General features: G+C 44.5%; 1 protein-coding gene across 2 annotated transcripts in view; it reads left to right on the top strand.

The window, feature by feature from the left end:
- Crybg1 (crystallin beta-gamma domain containing 1) overlaps positions 1-17,307 on the top strand; it is a 193,018-nt gene that overhangs the window by 111,903 nt on the left and 63,808 nt on the right. The window contains exon 1 of one of the 2 annotated variants that reach the window (XM_034524247.2): positions 5,799-5,919. The exons of the other annotated variant lie outside the window; for it this stretch is intronic. Coding sequence (XP_034380138.1) covers positions 5,917-5,919 — 3 coding nt within the window. The 5' untranslated portion in view covers positions 5,799-5,916. Of the gene's footprint in view, positions 1-5,798; positions 5,920-17,307 lie in introns of those variants that run through there. 2 annotated transcript variants of the gene reach the window in all.

Here is a 17,307-nt window from a genome sequence, read left to right on the forward strand (position 1 = left end):
GTGTGCGTGTGTGTGTGTTGGTCAGGATTGTCTAGAATAACAACTAATAGAGCAAACATTAATATATATTAAGGGATTAGAATGACTCACAGGTTATGATCCAGCTAATGCAACAACATCTGATGATATACAGAAGATCCAAGAATCCAGTAATTGCTAGGTCCACAAGGCTGGATCATTCAGCTGGTCTTCAGTATACACTAGAATCCTGAAGTAGACTCCATGCCAGTGAAGGATTGGACTTGCCAGCTAGGAAGTCGGAGGAAGAAGGCAAAGAGGGGAGCTTCCTTCTTCTCTGACCTTATATATGTTTCCAACAGAAGCTGTGGCCTGGATTAAAGATGAACTTTCTTGTCCCAAAAAAGCTCTGAATTAAAGGTATGTCTTAGCCAGGTTGTGGTGGTGCATACCTTTAATGTCCATAAGTATGAGCCCAGCCTGGTCTACAGAGTGAGCTCCAAGACAGCCAGGGCTACACTGAGAAACCCTGTCTTGGAGAAAAAAAAGTGTGTCTTCCCACCTCAAAGATCTAGATTAGGAGTGGATCTTCCCATTTCAAATTAAGCAAAAACTGCTCAGTTGGTGCGTCCAGCCACTTGGGGGCTTTGTAGTTTATTCCAGATATGGTCAAGTGACAACCAAGAATAGCTGTCACAGTGTGTTTGCCTGAGTTTATGTGCACACAAGAGCCTTTGGAACTGGAGTTACAGATGTTTGTGAGGCATCTGTGCATATCTGTGTACACGCTGGGAACTGAACATCGATCCTCTGAAGAGCAGTGTGTGCTCTTAACCGCCAAGTCACTTCTCTAGCTCTCTCCTTTTCTTTCTTTCTTTCTTTCTTTCTTTCTTTCTTTCTTTCTTTCTTTCTTCCTTCCTTCCTTCCTTCCTTCCTTCCTTCCTTCTTCCTTTCTTCCTTTCTCCCTTCCTTTCTTTCTCTCTCTCTCTCTCTCTCTCTCTCTCTCTCTCTCTCTCTCTCTCTCTTTCTTTCTTTCTTTCTTCCTGATGCAAGGAAAATCTCTTTATGTAATCCAAGCTGAAGGCTGACCTGGGCCTCTCTCTCTCTTTTTTTTTAAAATCTATTTATTTATTTTTATATGAAAGGATGTTTGGCCTGCATGTGCGCCTGTGTACCATACGTGTCTGGTATCTAAGAGGCCAAGGGGCACTAGAGCCACAGATGATTGTGAGCTGCCATGTAGGTTCTGGGAATAGAGTCCACGTCCTCTGCAGTAAAGCTCTTAACTATGAAGACATCTCTCCACCCAGAAACTCCTTTTTGTTTATTTGTTTAAGTTACTTTTATTTAAATAAAAATTTTAATATCTCTTTGAGTGTATATGATGCATTCATGTGCCAGAGGAAAATATATAGGTCAGAGGAGAATTTGTGGAATCAGGTTTTTTTTTCCCCTCTACCATGTAGTTCCCAGGGAACAACACCAACCAGGTCATCAAGCCTGGCAGCAAGAGCCCTTACCCACTGAGTCATTATGCTGGTCCTGGCCTGGAATGCTTAATCCTGTTCTGCCTTCTAAGGGATTACCAGATACCAGTACACACACACACACACACACACACACACACCTTTCTCCTAAGACAAGGAAACATTCAGCCTTTCAACCTGCATGGAGATCCAAACCCTTTTCATTTTGTTTATATACAAATGTGTTTTTCTTTCTTCAGTGCCTGTGTATTGACCACTGTGTACTTTGCAGACAACCCTTTGGGATCCTTGTGAAACAGTCACCAACGTGCTTTGAGTGCACTTCTCCGAATAGACTTGGGGCACATTTTCATTTGGAGGGTCAATCACCCCTCTGTGTCTCTGTCACAAAATTATTCACATGTAAGTTTGCACCCTCGTAGTTCTAAACCCTGCCTGCCCTGGTAGCTTCTCTTCCTCATTTCCCCAAAATGCATAGTGGATTTTCTTGTCATTCCTCAGGTACCTGCATTACGGTCCAGGTAGAATAAAGTCACTCACATGCATGAACTCATCCTAATAATTAAAAGATCCTGTTTGGTACAGGGCTGGAAGGTGGCCTGGTGACTTGGTGACTGGGTTCTAGCCACAGACCCCACATTAGGGTTTCTGTTGCTGTGGTAAAGCACCATGGCTAAAAGCAGCTTGGGGATGAAAGGATTTATTTTGCTTTCACTTCTATATCACCGTCCATCATCGAAGGAAGTCAAGGCAGGAGCTGCTGCAGAGGCCATGGAGGGGTACTGCTTACTGACCTGCTCCCCGTGGCTTGCTCAGCCTGCTTTCTTATAGAACCCAGGACCACCACCTGCCCAGGGCTGGGTCCTCCCCCATCAATCACTAACTAAGAAAATGCCTTACAGGCTCGCCTACAGCCTCATCTTATGGAGTCATTTTCTCAACAGAGGCTCCCTCCTCTCAAATGTCTCTACCTTATGCCAAGTTGACCTAAAATTAGCACATCATGTAAAGGTGCCATTTATAGACAGTCTTGTATCTTTCTTAGCAAATTGTGACCATGGTGACTGACTTAGGGCACAGATTCAATGCAAATGTATTGCCTTGAGAGGGAAACTTCCATGGGTTACAGATGCTTTCACTTGGAGATAATAACTGTCCCCTAAATTTGACATGATTCATGCAGCCCCCCGACCCACTGGAGCTTGCTAATGCCCTCTAGGTTTTATGACTCTCCATTGAGCTCCTCTGGGTCCATCCTTCCCTTCCGACATCTTCCTTCTTGCTGAACACCCCTCTCTTCCCTCTGTTCCCACTGCTGGTCACTCCAGGCCTCTTCATTTCATTTCATTTCATTTCATTTCATTTCATTTCATTTCATTTCATTTCATTTCATTTCATTTCACATCTGAACTGTGAGACCCAGCAGAGGCTGCAATGTTCAACCTCTTCCCGAGTTGTCTGAATCATGCTGCATCTGCTCGGAAGCCTGTAGAGGGCTCCTGTTTCACAGGACTCTATGCCTTGGTTTCTTGACTTGCTTCTCAGGTCAGGGCTCTTCTTCCGAGTAAGATTCAGTTCATCATTCACCCCTTCCAGTATTGCTGCATAACTCTGGCTTGGCCTTGGTGCCTACATTCCCTTGGCCAGCTTCCTCGAGGCCCTGCCCTCTCCAGGAGTGCCTTCCCTCCACCCAGGCCTTGTTAAACCTATGCTTCAAGGCTCACCCATTGCCAGTCTCCTTCCCTTTGAACTTGCAAGCGTCACAAATGTCTCTATACCTACTGGAGAGCTTAATTACACACCTGCTTGCACATTGGCGGTTGTTTTATGGCTAAATCTATATGCTTCTAGAAGCAAAAGTAAGGTATCTAGTCTGCTCCTCATAGAGTCCATGGAAGCAGGATGCAGACATCAGTGGTTCGCTCAGGCTGGCCTCAAGCTCACTATGGAGCCAAGGAGGATCTTCATCCGATCCTCCTGCCTCTACCTCCCAAATGCTGGGATCATGTGTGGCCAGTTTTTATGCAGAGCTGGGATAGAACCCAGAACGTCATGCATGCTAGGCAAGCACTTAGTTAACTAAGTCACATTCCTAGACTTGGTGTCACATATTCTTATAGTTTCCAAAACCTTCTTAATATAAATGGTTGCACAGGCTGGAGAGAGAGCTTGGTGCTTAAGATGCTTTCCCAGAGGATCTGAGGTCTTTTTTTGTTTTTGTTTTTTGTTTTTCGAGACAGGGTTTCTCTGTGTAGCCCTGGCTGTCCTAGAACTCACTCTGTAGACCAGGCTGGCCTCGAACTCAGAAATCCGACTGCCTCTGCCTCCCAAGTGCTGGGATTAAAAGGCGTGCGCCACCACTTCCCGGTGAAGATCTGAGTTCTATTCCTAGCTCCCACATCAGACAGCTCACAACCACTTGTAACTGGAGCTCCAGGGGGTTCCAGTGCCTCTATGGGACTTTCAAACACACACACAACACACACAACACAACACATACACAACACACTCACAAATACATCTCTAATATATACATATATAAGATTGTTGTAGAATTATTTGTTAGATTAATAGTAACTTATAAAACTATAATAGTTCTTTATAAAGGAAGAAAGAAAAGGATTTTTAAAGTCAGCTAATTCACTTAACAAATCGTACATTTTCTACATGGGCCATCCCTAAATAGCAACTATTGCTCCATTTCTGTCATATATACCTCTAAATGGCACTATCTCCTTGTGTTTTCCCACATAGCTGTGTTTTTCTCCACAACATGTACCTCCACTTATTTCTTGTTTTTTTTTTTTTTGTTGTTGTTGTTGTTTTTTGTTTTTTTACCCCAAATAGTGACTGACACAGCTGACAGCCAATAAATGCCTGTTGATCTTGTTTGAATAAATGAATGACAGACAAGCTGTGGCCTGGGTCAACCTTGAGAGTTTGTACTAAGTAAATGTGGGGTGGTTCTGTTGCTGTCGTTGTTTGGTTGCTTGGTTGGTAGGTGGGTTTTTTTGTGTGTTTTGAGATAGTATCTCGTGTAGCCCAGGTTGGCCTCCTACTTGCTCTGTAGAGGAGATTGGCCTTGCATTCCTGATCTTCCGGTTTCTACCTCCTCAGTGCTGGGGTTACAAGCATGTACCCCAATGTCAAGTTTGTCCTAAGTAGTTGTTCTGGAAAATAAGTCAGTCACAAAGAGACAAGCAAAACTAAAGTTGTCAGACTTAGGCAGGTGTGGGATGGCAGTGTTGTGGCCTTGTTGTTTAGTAGAGATGCTGTTTTAGTTTTGAACGATGAAAATGTCCTAGAGGTATTTTCCAAAGCAACACACACACACACACACACACACACATATAATAGCCAGTATTATGAAATTGTGTGCTTAAGAACCATTTGGATGGTAAAGTGTGTGTTTTGTGCTTTTTACTACTGTGGAAAATAAAACTTTGGAAAATGAGTGCCATCTTACACGCAGACACCATCAGCAGTGTGTGCGCCACACTGACTTGAGCCAGCAGGTGCTTCCTGGTTCTTGATAGCATAAGACAGCGTTTTTTCCTGACCTGTGTCAGCCCGCACAAGGACAAGCATGAGGAGGGCTGCTGGAACCACCATGCTTACTGAAGCAGTGGAACAACAGAATCTCATTAAACACTAAACGCTTTTAGACTGAATGTGGGGAGAAAGCCCTGCATATATTAAACTACAAACAAACAAAAAACCTGCATGTGGGTGCAGTTATAAAAAATGACTTATAGTTACTGGATTAGATTGACTGGTGAATATAGGTGTCAGTTACTTGAGTCCTAATGAGATGGATGTAATTTTTGCCCTTTCTATGGTATGACACCCCTCGTGCATTTTTAATAATATTACATGAGATGTGATTTATGGAATATAATTTATACTTTTGTTAAAAAAAAAAGCATAAGTAAATAAAACTGGAGTTAGAACAAGATAAAATTAAAAACCCAGCGTTAAAGACAGTACGCTTTGTTCACCAGAGAATTCAAACTCAGAGCTAAGCTATGCCTTTCCCTCTGAGTATTTCTCATTCATCCACACACAGTTTTTGTTGTTGCTGTTGTTGTTGTTGGGATTTTTTTTTTCATTTTTTTGTAGAGTTTAATACATGCAGGGGATTTCCCCCAAACTACCTGCTTGCTCTTCCCTCTGTTGTCTTTTCAGCAAGTTTGGTTTAATGTCACACCCCAAAAAGGGCGCACCTCTTTAACCCTTTCAACTCTTGAATGAAACACACCCTTATTAACTGAGCTTTTCACATGAACCAGCAGTGTCTCGGCTTCAGCTCTGGCTGCGGAGAGTGAGCTGCCAGAGTTGAACAGGGCAGACTGGAAAGTGGACAGGCTGGGCTGTAGTGAGAAGCTGGATAGAGGGAATGCGGGCCATGCTGCATGCGGCTGCCTGTAGTCTTTTGGTGTATCCATAGGAAGTGGAGAAGACAGAAGACAGCATGGTAAGAAAGACCACCTCTTATTATTATGTCTCTGCTGCCTGTGACCTTGTTTCTAGCTGATACAGAAGTGATACTAACGACATCGATTAACTTCACAAAGTATCTGTTGTCTAGATCTGGCAAGTTCTTTGCTCTTGGAAGTTTCAAGCAATCTGAATAGAATGGAAGATGGTGGGAACCACATACCACAGAGACTTTGGCTCTAAGAGGGAATGAAACGTCCAAGGTGTGGTCTGCACTGTCTGCTAGTTCTCAGGCGTTTTCGATAGAAGCGAGCTAATCGGGATCACTAGCAAGCTGCTCTGGTTAATTACATCTGGGTTCCGTGCATCAGTCGTTCTCATGTTGATTTATAATCCTGCCCTGTGAGTGTACTGTAATGACTTAGTTAAACCTTTTACCCAACTCTGTCCCACCCTCCTTTCAAATTTCAAAGACAAACTGGTATAATCTCTTTGAAGCAGGGGTAGTGGAGAGGGAGAGAGTGGCTTTAGTGGGGAAGAAATGGTTTGAGAGCCAGGATTGATTTCCGTCTTTCTCGGTGATAGAATTCCGAGTTCCTCTCAGCCGTTGGCTGTCTTTCAAAGGTGTCTCCCGTGGGCGTGGGCTGCCTGCTGCTCTCACCACCTGCCCAGTAAGAAGTCATTATGTATTGCACATGCTTTCCCCAAACGAGATTTATTGGGACACAGAAATGCTATGGGAACAACTTGGCTTCTTACAACCTATCACTCCAGACGTGCTAAGGATTCAAAAAGCGATCTTGTAACCGTTTAAGAAAAAGGAGACTTATATAAGACCCATTAAACCTTGCTCCGCTGGTTTAGTCACAGAGGTGTAAACATTAAAACCAAGTTCCTGGTGGGCTTTACTGTGTGGTGGGTTTTATTGCCTCTGCTTTCTCTGTTAGAACTTGAACACCTAGCACTCGCCTGTCATTTGGTATTTTAGAAATAGACAGTTGGACTTAAAATTTAGGTTTGAATTATTAATCTTTCCTTTTAAAAACATTTTTAAAGTGTGTGTGTGTGTGAGAGAGAGAGAGAGAGAGAGAGAGAGAGAGAGAGCGCACACATGTAGAGGTCAGCATGTAATTTGCAGGAATCAGTTTTCTTCTCTACCCTGTGGGTGTCGGGGATCGAACTTAGGTCGTCAGGCTTGGTGGCAAGCATTTGTATCAATTGAGCCACATCGTTGGCCCTCTTAATCTTTTCTCAGCCATCTTAATAGAAGCCCCCCCCCACCACCACCACCAAAAAAAGAAAGGAAAAAAAGGAAAAAATAAACACTTTTCATAATGATTTGCCAATTAAAAAAAAAAAGTCAAACATGATGTGAGTCTAAGAACATCACAGATACAAAGCATTTGAAGTTTAATAACTGACATTTCTGAGGTTTTGGTCACTCATCCTATCAGTGTCCCACACCTGATGCTGTGCCTGTGAATGCTGCTCGGAGAGCTTGGGCTGGGGTAGGGAGGGAACCCAGCCAGGCTGAGCGTTCCGGAAGCCCTTTCTGTCTTGAATGTCTGTGCTGTTAACGATACATCCAGGAGAAGGCGCGTAGTGTCAGCACCCTGCACTACAGCTACTAGGAGCATGTGGCTGGTGAGGACGACATTCGAGTTTTAATTTGAAATGTTGAAATGGGCAGAGCCTTCTGCCCATGTCTCTAGGCATAATCAGGAATGGCGCTGCGCAGGGGAGTCTGGGTGTTCAGGCTTGTCTGCCTCAAGCCTGTACAGGAGCGGGTTTGGCAGAAAACGCAATCCAGACTCACAAGCCGAGGCAGAGAGAAGGCTTCTGAGCTTACATTGCCTGCCAGGAATATGGTGATGAAACATCTTATTCTCAAACTCAAAGGAGCAGAGTAATTTCTCACAGTCTCCTCAGTCCCAAAGCACACATCCTTTGCAGCTGTCTGCCTCATCCCACCTGGGCCGAGGCAGCCTCATGGAGGAAATGAATATAATAATGATACTAAAACCTATGTGTCCTGTGGGAGGGAAGCAAAGCCATCATCTCCCTGCCAGTGGAAAGGAAGTAAGGGGAACGCCAGCAGATCCAGGGATCAGAAAAAAACACATTAGATGTTGTATCAAAATCCTTACAAGGATAGTCTTGCCGCGTCTGATCAGTTTAAATGCAGTATCCAAAGAGTTCAAACCAGCTTGGTTCCTGTGAGGCTCTCTGGCCTCCATTGAGCTGCCCACCCTGGGGTCTAAATCTATTCTCTGCCTCCTCCTTCCCTGCTAGGGTGTGTGCGCGCGCGCGTGTGTGCGTGTGCGTGTGCTGTGCACGTGTGTGTGTGTGTGTGTGTGTGTGTGTGTGTGTGTGAGAGAGAGAGAGAGAGAGAAAGAGAGAGAGAGAGAAAGAATAAGAAATAGAAGAGAGTAGCGGAGCCATATATTGTTTGAAACACTCCTTGTGGTGGCCTTGGGCAAATGGCTTTTGAAATGACTGCCAATTTCAAAACATATTAAACATGTAGATTTAGGAGCATCGTGATTATGACCTTTAAAAGTGTTTGGCACTTAGTGAAATTCTTGATCTTTTCGTTAGCCGCCATATTAGTGCATAATCATAAGCACCTAAAATGTACTAAGCCGACTGATCTACTTACAGCCTGTGAACCCTGCTAGGCTAGCTCGGGCAGTTTCCTTGGGTGTGAAGAGAGAATGGTGTCTGTGTCCCTCAAAAGACCATTAAGAGGTCCCAGGCACAAGGCAGGTTCTTAAGGATGGTTTCTGAAGTCACAAAAGAGGAAAATTAAAAAGCCAATTAGTACAGAACACCAGTTCGTTGACTTTTGAAACCAAAGACATGCATGTCCCTAGTTATTGTGAAATATAGCTTGCATCAGAAAAGTGTATAAAATTTAAATGTGCAGTATAATGGATACTTATAAAGCAGACTTGGGAGTGATTAGAAACAGCCTAAGACAGAGATTATTGCCACTTCCTCAGGTTCCTGCTCGTTTCTGACCAGTATCCCTTCATCATCAAGGCCAGGACCAGAGTGAGGAGAGTCAGACATGTGACCAAGGAGCACGAAAAACCACAGGCAAACAGTTAAAAACAAACCCAGAAAGCGAACAAACAGCAAACACTCAATAATCAAGATACATAATACATATTTTGAAATGTAAAAGTCAATGAGAAGAAATACCCATGATAATGTAACAAAGTTTTAAATAAGGGCAAGGGTCCACATCACATACACACAAAAAAATAACCATTATCTTCTTAAATGTTTACTTATTTTAAACATTATTTAAACTTATTTATTTATTTAAACTTATTTAAAACATTGTATATGTGTATAGGGGTTTCACCTGCATGTATGTTTGTGCCCTGCATGCATCAGTACCCCTGAAGAGCAGCTGGGGCTCCTATTACTGAGCTGTCCATCCAACTCTAGTATCCATTATCTTAACTGTTATGATGGTCACTTCTCTGCTTTTTCTTATGGTTTATCACCTATAAGCATACCCCAGAACAACACAATAGTTTTTGTGTTTCTGAATTTCAAATAAAGGATATGTTAGAATCTCACCTATAAAATGAGTTACATCCGGAGCTAGCTCTAAACCAGCCTGGGCTACAGTGTTAGCCCTTGCTACAAAACAACAACAAAAACAGAACAAAACCCAAACCATTGTGTTTATGAAACCCATCCAGAGCTAGTGGACAGCTGAAGCCTCTATTGCTATGGAGTTCTCTGTTTTATGAATGCTTCACCGTTCATTGCTTGCTCCTGCTAGCAAGGGTCCCTGGCCTGGTTTGGCTTAGGAATCTTAAGCCGCACTACTGCCTTGAGGGTTCTTGTGCCTGCATCCTGGAACAGCACTTCTCAAGGTGACTGTTCTCATAACAAGGTCTTGGGGCCTTTGGGGCTTCCTCAGGTGTAGCATGTAGTTTTTGCTACCCCACTTTAAGCTCCGGACAGACCGCGCTACCATCCCCCTGCCCTGAGAATATTGGATCTGTGGATGAAAAACACAGATACACACACAGCTCAATTTCAACCTGCCTTATTGGCTCAATAGCCAGGCTCTTCAAAGCCTTCCTCAGATATCTCGAGCCCTCTTTTCACTCCAGCATCCTGAATTTGCCCTCAACTTTAGTTGCTCAGTTACCTTCTTCTTGTTCAGCCCCCTAAATTTGCCCTCAGCTTAATTGTTTTTCTAATATCCCGCCCACTACCCCAGATCTGAGATCTCACATGGCTGATAGCTCCTTCTCTTCTCCCCCCCACCCCCGCCCCTGCCCCGCCCCCAAGCATGGTGAATCCCTTTTCCTCCCCTGCGTCTCTTCATCTGCATGCGCGAGAGGTGACTGTTCTCATAGCAAGGTCTTGGGGCCATTGGGGCTCCCTGAGGTATTTTGGGAAACTTGCCAATGTCAAAAATGTTTTTGTAATCATGCTAAGTATTATTTGTGTCTTTTACTCCTCTCCCTTCCAAATGTAGAGTGGGGATCCAACCAGAGGCACCATAACATCTAATGGTGTCTTGTTCTGACAGACAAAGGTGCTTTGTGTATTGTTGAACAACTTCTCCTCCTCCTTCTCCTCCTTCTCCTCCTCCTCCTTCTCCTCCTCCTCCTTCTCCTCCTTCTCCTCCTTCACCTTCTCCTCCTCCTCCTTCTTCACCTTCTCCTCCTCCTCCTTCTTCTTCACCTTCTTCTCCTCCTCTTCCTTTTCTTCCTCCTCCTCCCCTTCTTCTCCTTTTTCTCCTCCTCCTCTTCTCCTTCTTCTCCTCCTCCCCTTCTTCTCCTTCTTCTCCTCCTCCCCTTCTTCTCCTTCTTCTCCTCCTCCCCCTTCTTCTCCTTCTTCTCCTCCTCCCCTTCTTCTCCTTCTTCTCCTCCTCCCCCTTCTCCTTCTTCTCCTCCTCCCCCTTCTCCTCCTCCTCCCCCTTCTCCTCCTCCCCCTTCTTCTCCTCCTCCTCCTTCTCCTCCTCCTCCTCCTCCTCCCCCTTCTCCTCCTCCTCCCGCTTCTTCTCCTCCTTCCCCTTCTCCTCCTCCTCCTCCTTCTTCTCCTCCTCCCCCTTCTCCTCCTCCTCCTCCTCCTTCTCCTCCTCCCCTTCTCCTCCTCCTCCTTCTCCTCCTCCCCCTTCTTCTCCTTCTTCTCCTCTTCATCCTCCTCCTCTCCCTCCTTCCCTCCTCCTCCTTCTTCACCATCTTCTCCTTCTCCTTCTTCTCCTTCTTCTCCTCCTCATCCTCCTCCTCTCCCTCCTTCTCCTCCTCCTTCTTCTTCACCATCTTCTCCTTCTTCTCCTCCTCATCCTCCTCCTTTCCCTCCTTCTCCTCCTCCTTCTCATCTTTTGGTTGTAGCCCCAGCTTGCTGTGAACTCACTATGTAGATGAAGTTTGTCTTGAACTAAGAGATCCTCTCACTTTTGCCTCCTTAGTGCTGGGATTATAGATGTATTCCACTACACCTGGCTTTAAGTCTTAACTTGTGACCTGATAGATACAATCTACATAAGCAAAGGTCTTGTGGTCCTTAACTTCTAAGAGTGTCAAGGAATTCTGAAATTAAAAATTTGAGGACTTCTGTCCTAGGGAGCAGAGTTGTTCCATCAGGAAAAGCGAGCGAGCATTTCTCCTGCAGGGACAGCAGTTTTCACTATGGCCCCCCAGTGTGTGGGCGTTCTGTCTTTACTGCCTCTCCAGTATTGGGGATCATTCTGTTTAGTTTTAACACATCTTCATCCCCCTGGTAACTAATTAGAAATGTTTCCCATGATAATAATTCAAGATCTGTGTATAGATAAGCTGCAGTCCTTTCTGCATCCTGCAACCCATCAAGAGTAAATAGAACATCATCCAGGGGCACGATGGGCATGGTGGGCATGCAAAGCATTCTGGGTACAACAACCATGGTGACATGGTGGGCACAGTGGGCATAGGAGGGATTGAAAGACATGCTGGTTAAAAAGTCATGGTGGACATGGTGGGCACAGTGGCCGTGGCACACAGGCACAGTGGACACAATACACTTTAGTACAGTAATTATTATTAATATAGAAGTATATTTAATAAGACAAACCCAGTGACATATGAGTACAACAGGTACATATGAAATGATATTAGATAGTTTGCTAAAAATGTGAGGGGAAAGTAGCAATAGAAGGCGCTTGAGAACTCTTTTTTTTTCAGCCTTATTTGTGATGCTGACTTGCAAATATTAATGTGTATTTCTCTTATAGTTTTGTCTTCTCATTCTTGCTTGCTTGTTTGAAGGGTATTGCTCTGTAACCCAGGCTGGCCTGGAACTTTCCGTGTGCCCCAGGCTGGCCATGGGCTACCATGCCAGTCCAACAGCTTTAAATTACACCTGAGATCCTTGACTCATAAAGAGAAGAGATTTATTTAGTTAGTTAGTTAGTTCCCAGTTTTGAAAGTTCCAGTCTGTTGATTAGCTGTCACTTTTATCCATGTGACAAGGCACTGTGTCAGGGAATACATGGAAAGGAAAACCAGTCACCTCACGGCTGGGAAGAAAGAGAAACACCGTTTAAGGATGTGTATACCCAGTGACCTCAAGACCTTTCAGGAGATCCAATCTCTTTAATCTCCCAGCCTCATGACCTCCCAGTAGCACCAGACTGTGGATCAAGCTTTTGTGGGATACTCCAGATCCACACTGGAGCCATGGTCTTTCCCCCTTCTCTATCTCCTCAGTGTTAGGTGTTTTACAAGTATTTCATTTGGTTCTTCAAGCAACCCTGAGGACAAGTGTTTCAGGACCAGGATTTGGGGAAATCATCAGAGGAGACAACCACAGGAGTAAAGTTTGACCTTCCCTGGGTTCCATTATACAGTGCTGTCTGCTCCTTGCTAGGTTTCAGAGTAAGAGATTTCTAGAAAACATAGATGGCTCTGTGTGCATCTAACTGGTTAATATGTTAATACTGAGTGTTTATTGGCACCATGCACACTAGAGACCTCAAGGCTAAAGAAGACTATGTTCCCATCCTCATGGGGCTCCCATTTTGTAAGGAAAGGCAGACAAACAGCAGAGTCCTCCATACAAATAATGCTATGCCTTTGTGTAGAGATGAGCATCGCGAAGAAAATAGAGGAGGTCATGAAAGTGAGGCTCTGGTCCACGGATGGTGAGACGGAGGCGATCGCTCTGTGAGCTTCTTGTCTTCTAAAACTAACATTTTTAATGTTTGTGAATTTACATAATTTGCACACACCCACAAATTAATCTAAGAGTAAGCTTGTGGGTTTGGGGTTTTGTCTTGGTGTGTGTGTGTGTGTGTGTGTGTGTGTGTGTGTGTGTGTGTGTTCCTGTTCTGACCATAACACACTTAAGTGTTCATCAATGGCTGTAGGTCACATTCTTCAGACACACCCAGCTTTTTATGTGGGTGCTGGGATCCAAGCTTAGTTCCTGTGCATGCATTCTTACCTCCTGAGCCACCCTTCCACCCTAGAATTTCTGAGAGAATAAACAACAATCTCATAGCAGTATTCCCAAGTTCTCTTCATGAAAGCACACGCTTGCTTTTCTCCTCTCCTCTCCTCTCCTCTCCTCTCCTCTCCTCTCCTCTCCTCTCCTCTCCTCTCCTCTCCCTCCCCTCCCCTCCCCTCCCCTCCCCTCCCCTCCCCTCCCCTCCCCCCTCCCCTCCCCTCCCCTCCCCTCCCCCTCCCCTCCCCCCTCCCCTCCCCTCCCCTCCCCTCCCCCCTCCCCTCCCCACCCCTCCCCTCTTTTCCTCTCCCCTCCTCTCCCCTCCTTTCTCTGCTCCCCTCTCCCTTTCCCTCCTCTCCTTTTCACTTCTTTTCTCTTCTTCTTTTTTTTTTTCTTTTTGACACCAGGTCTTGCTGTGCAATTGGGGCTGGCCCTTGAGGTCTTCATACCTCTGTCTCCTGGGAGTCGGGATGCCAGTTGTGGGCCAGGACACTCAGCTGCTTTCTGTGTGTGATGGCACACACCTGTAATCTCACTACCCAGGAGTCTGAGGCAGGAGGGGTGTGAGTTTTGAGCCACCCTGGGCTACATAGTTACGTTCCTGTCAGTTAGAATAGGGCAGAACAGAACAGAACAAAGAGTTGCTTAAAAGCCAATAATTCTTATTAGAAATTACCAGGAACTTGGGAAATTCTCAGTTATGCTAACATATTATTGAGCACATGTTTTAGTATATATTAATTGGAAAAGTAAACATTTTTTGTTTTATAGGAATACATTTCACTATTTCTGCCACATTTAAAATGTGCTTAAACTGGACATTTACGTTAGGAGGTCTTTCCCTAGGTATCCCGAAGGCAGCCTGAAGCCACAGTGCTGCGGTCTAAAGAGCTTGACTATCTCTGTGTGGCTGCCACCTAGCACACACACACACACACACACATTCATATACACATTCACACATACACACACATGTGCACACACATGCATTCACACACACACATGCACACATACACATTCATACACACATGCTCACACACATACACATACACACTCATGTGCACACACATTCACACACACATACACCACACATTCATACATACATACACATTCATACACACACACATTTATATACACGCACACACTCATACACACACATTCATATACACATACACACTCATGCACATACACATTCATAGACACACATATACACTCATGCACACACACAAATACACACACACATTCATACACACGCACACACTCATACACATTCATACACACATACACACTCATGCATACACATTCATACACACACACACACACACACACTCCTCCACATCCACTCTGCCCCCGTCTACTGTGAGCATAGCTAAGCCAGGCTGGCCTTTCACTGTTACTCTGCTCACCAGCATATTCCTAGTCTCCGTCATTGAGAACCTGGCCCTTGCTCCCTCGGCACTTAGATTCTGAGACTCCATGGGTCTTTATAGTATTGTAATTACTCTCAATCTTTGGCACGAGCTGTTGTCCAGACCATTCCTTTTAAACGTGTTTAAAGAACACACCTTTGAGTTCTGAGCCAATATAAAAAGGACTAAGCCCACTACTTTGTATGAGCATAGTTCTGCTTCCCAGGCTGGCTAAACTTTAATTAGAAACTCACTGGCTAGTCGTTTAATTATGTAGTCAGGACACGCACAGGGGAAGAAATGCTTCTGCTACAAATGTCAAATCCCTGTCTCCATTAGTCACACATTGTGCACAAGGGAAACCAAATCGCCAAATTAGGATTGCATATCTCAACTGCAAAGCAAATTTATTCAGCCTGACAGTTACCTTTGTGAGAAAAAGGAGGTATCTTGGAAACTGCTTAGTTTAAAGGAGATGTTTTGGGTTATCTGTTACTTCTAATTAGCTACACAGAACTGAGGTCCCAGCCCTGGGAGCACGCTGACTTGTGTAACTGAGGAAAGCCATGAAAGGTCATTACATAGTGTGGGTGAGGTTGGAAACCAGTGGCTCTTAAAGATGTTCTTCACCTGCACCGCCTCTTCCAGGCGTGTGTCTCTAAGTCTGCAATACACAAGTTTGCATCTCTTTTCCTTTTCTCCTTCCTCTCTCCTTCCTTCCATCCTCCCTCCCTCCTTCCTTCCCACCTTCAGTCCTCTTGCCCTTTCTCTTTTTTTTGTTTGTATTGACATTTTGAGACTGCCTGGAGCTCACAATTCCCCTGCATCAGCCTGGAAGGCATACTACACTACACCATCACACACACTACATTTTTTTTTTTTTTAAGGAAAGTCTCAAAGTTATACCTACTTCAGCTCCACAAACCCTTGGTGAACCCCTGGCCAGGACTAGTGAGCACTCAGCTGGTATTAATCAGACCCTTTCTTGGTGTGGGCCTGAAGCAAGAGGAAGAGGAAGCCATGGCCATGGCCAGACACTCAACTCAAGGCCTAACTAGGAGAGAGGAGGAGAATGAGGCCTTTACCCCATTCCAGTCCCTCCCTCTGCTCCCCTGTCAGTGCCTCCCACTGGTTGAACCTAATTAAATAAAATTAAAGGGCAAGGGGTTTGGTTTCCATATTCCATTATGATGGAGTGACACACACACACACACACACACACACACACACACGGGCAAAGTGGGGTGAGCCAGCTGACATACCTGGAGCACACATTACACTGCTAACACTTGTAGAGAGGAGCTCCATCCCGAGAGGGCTGCCCTGCTGGCCACTGCATCCCAGCTGTTGCCTACAACAAAGCCTAGGGACAAGCAAGGCGCACTAGTGGGATAGATGTTGTGCAGCCAGCGCAGTGTTCAGCTGATATACATCACATCCCATGATAAAGTCTCATCTCTAACAAAGGACTACAATGCGACCTAGGAAAAGTATGGAGTCAGTGTTTGGAAAAGCTGAGTGTGTTTAGGAAAGTAGTCTCTTAGGACTACGGTTTACCTTTTTAAGGTAAAGAGAAATGGCATAAATGAGAAAATTATTTCATAATTCAAAATGTCTTCTTTCAATTGACCAAGTGTCAGTGGCTTAGCCAGGTGGGGTTATCCATGCCTGTAACCCCAGCACTTCCTAGGCTGAGGTAGGGGGATTGCCAAAAGTTTGAGGCCAGCCTGGACTATTTATTTAGTGAGTTCCAAGCCAGCCTGAGCTAAAGGGTGAGATTCTGTCTCAGGAACAAGAGTATTGATGACTTTAAATAATGAGATTTCACTCTGGCTCGGTAAAAATAATAATAATAATAATAATAATAATAATAATAATGACCTAAGTCACGTGAGATAGCAAACACCTGTAATCCCAACACTTGGGATTTGAAGGCAGGAGGACCAGAAGTTTAGGGCTAGCCTGAGCTCTGAAAAATGAAGGCCAACCAATCAAGTAAACAAATGATCTGAAGAGAATTCTTTTCTGAAGCTGGGAACCTGTTTTTATTTGCCATTAGTAATTTTATATTCAAAGTTTGAATAATGGGTTTTGTTTCAACATTTTAATACATGATAGGGTTCTCATTATACGGCTCATAATCCCCATTGCCTTTACCGGTACCCCCAGTTGGAACCCATGACTTTCTTGTCATCAAATCTGGATTCCACATTTGAGAGGACACATGTAAATATCTATGTCTAGCTTACTTCACTTAACGTGGTTTCCTGTTCCATCTGTTTCCTTGCAAATGATACGAGTTCATTCTTCTTCGCTATGGAATAAAACTCCATTATATAATGAGCATCTGTGAGGTGAGTGCCGAGTTAGATGCCCTCAGGTGTATACCCACATGCCCAGGAGTGGCATAGTATGGTTGTAATACTTCATAGTGTAGAGTGAAAAATTATAAAGGCCATCTTATCAAATATGTGTAAATTTTTCGCCTTAGACCTTGGGCAGAAAAGCACCTGGCAGCAGGTTTGGGTCCATCTAATTAGTTACAGAGGAGGGGGGAG

The sequence above is a fragment of the Arvicanthis niloticus genome, chromosome 20 (assembly GCF_011762505.2).
Source record: "Arvicanthis niloticus isolate mArvNil1 chromosome 20, mArvNil1.pat.X, whole genome shotgun sequence".
Taxonomy (NCBI): domain Eukaryota; kingdom Metazoa; phylum Chordata; class Mammalia; order Rodentia; family Muridae; genus Arvicanthis; species Arvicanthis niloticus.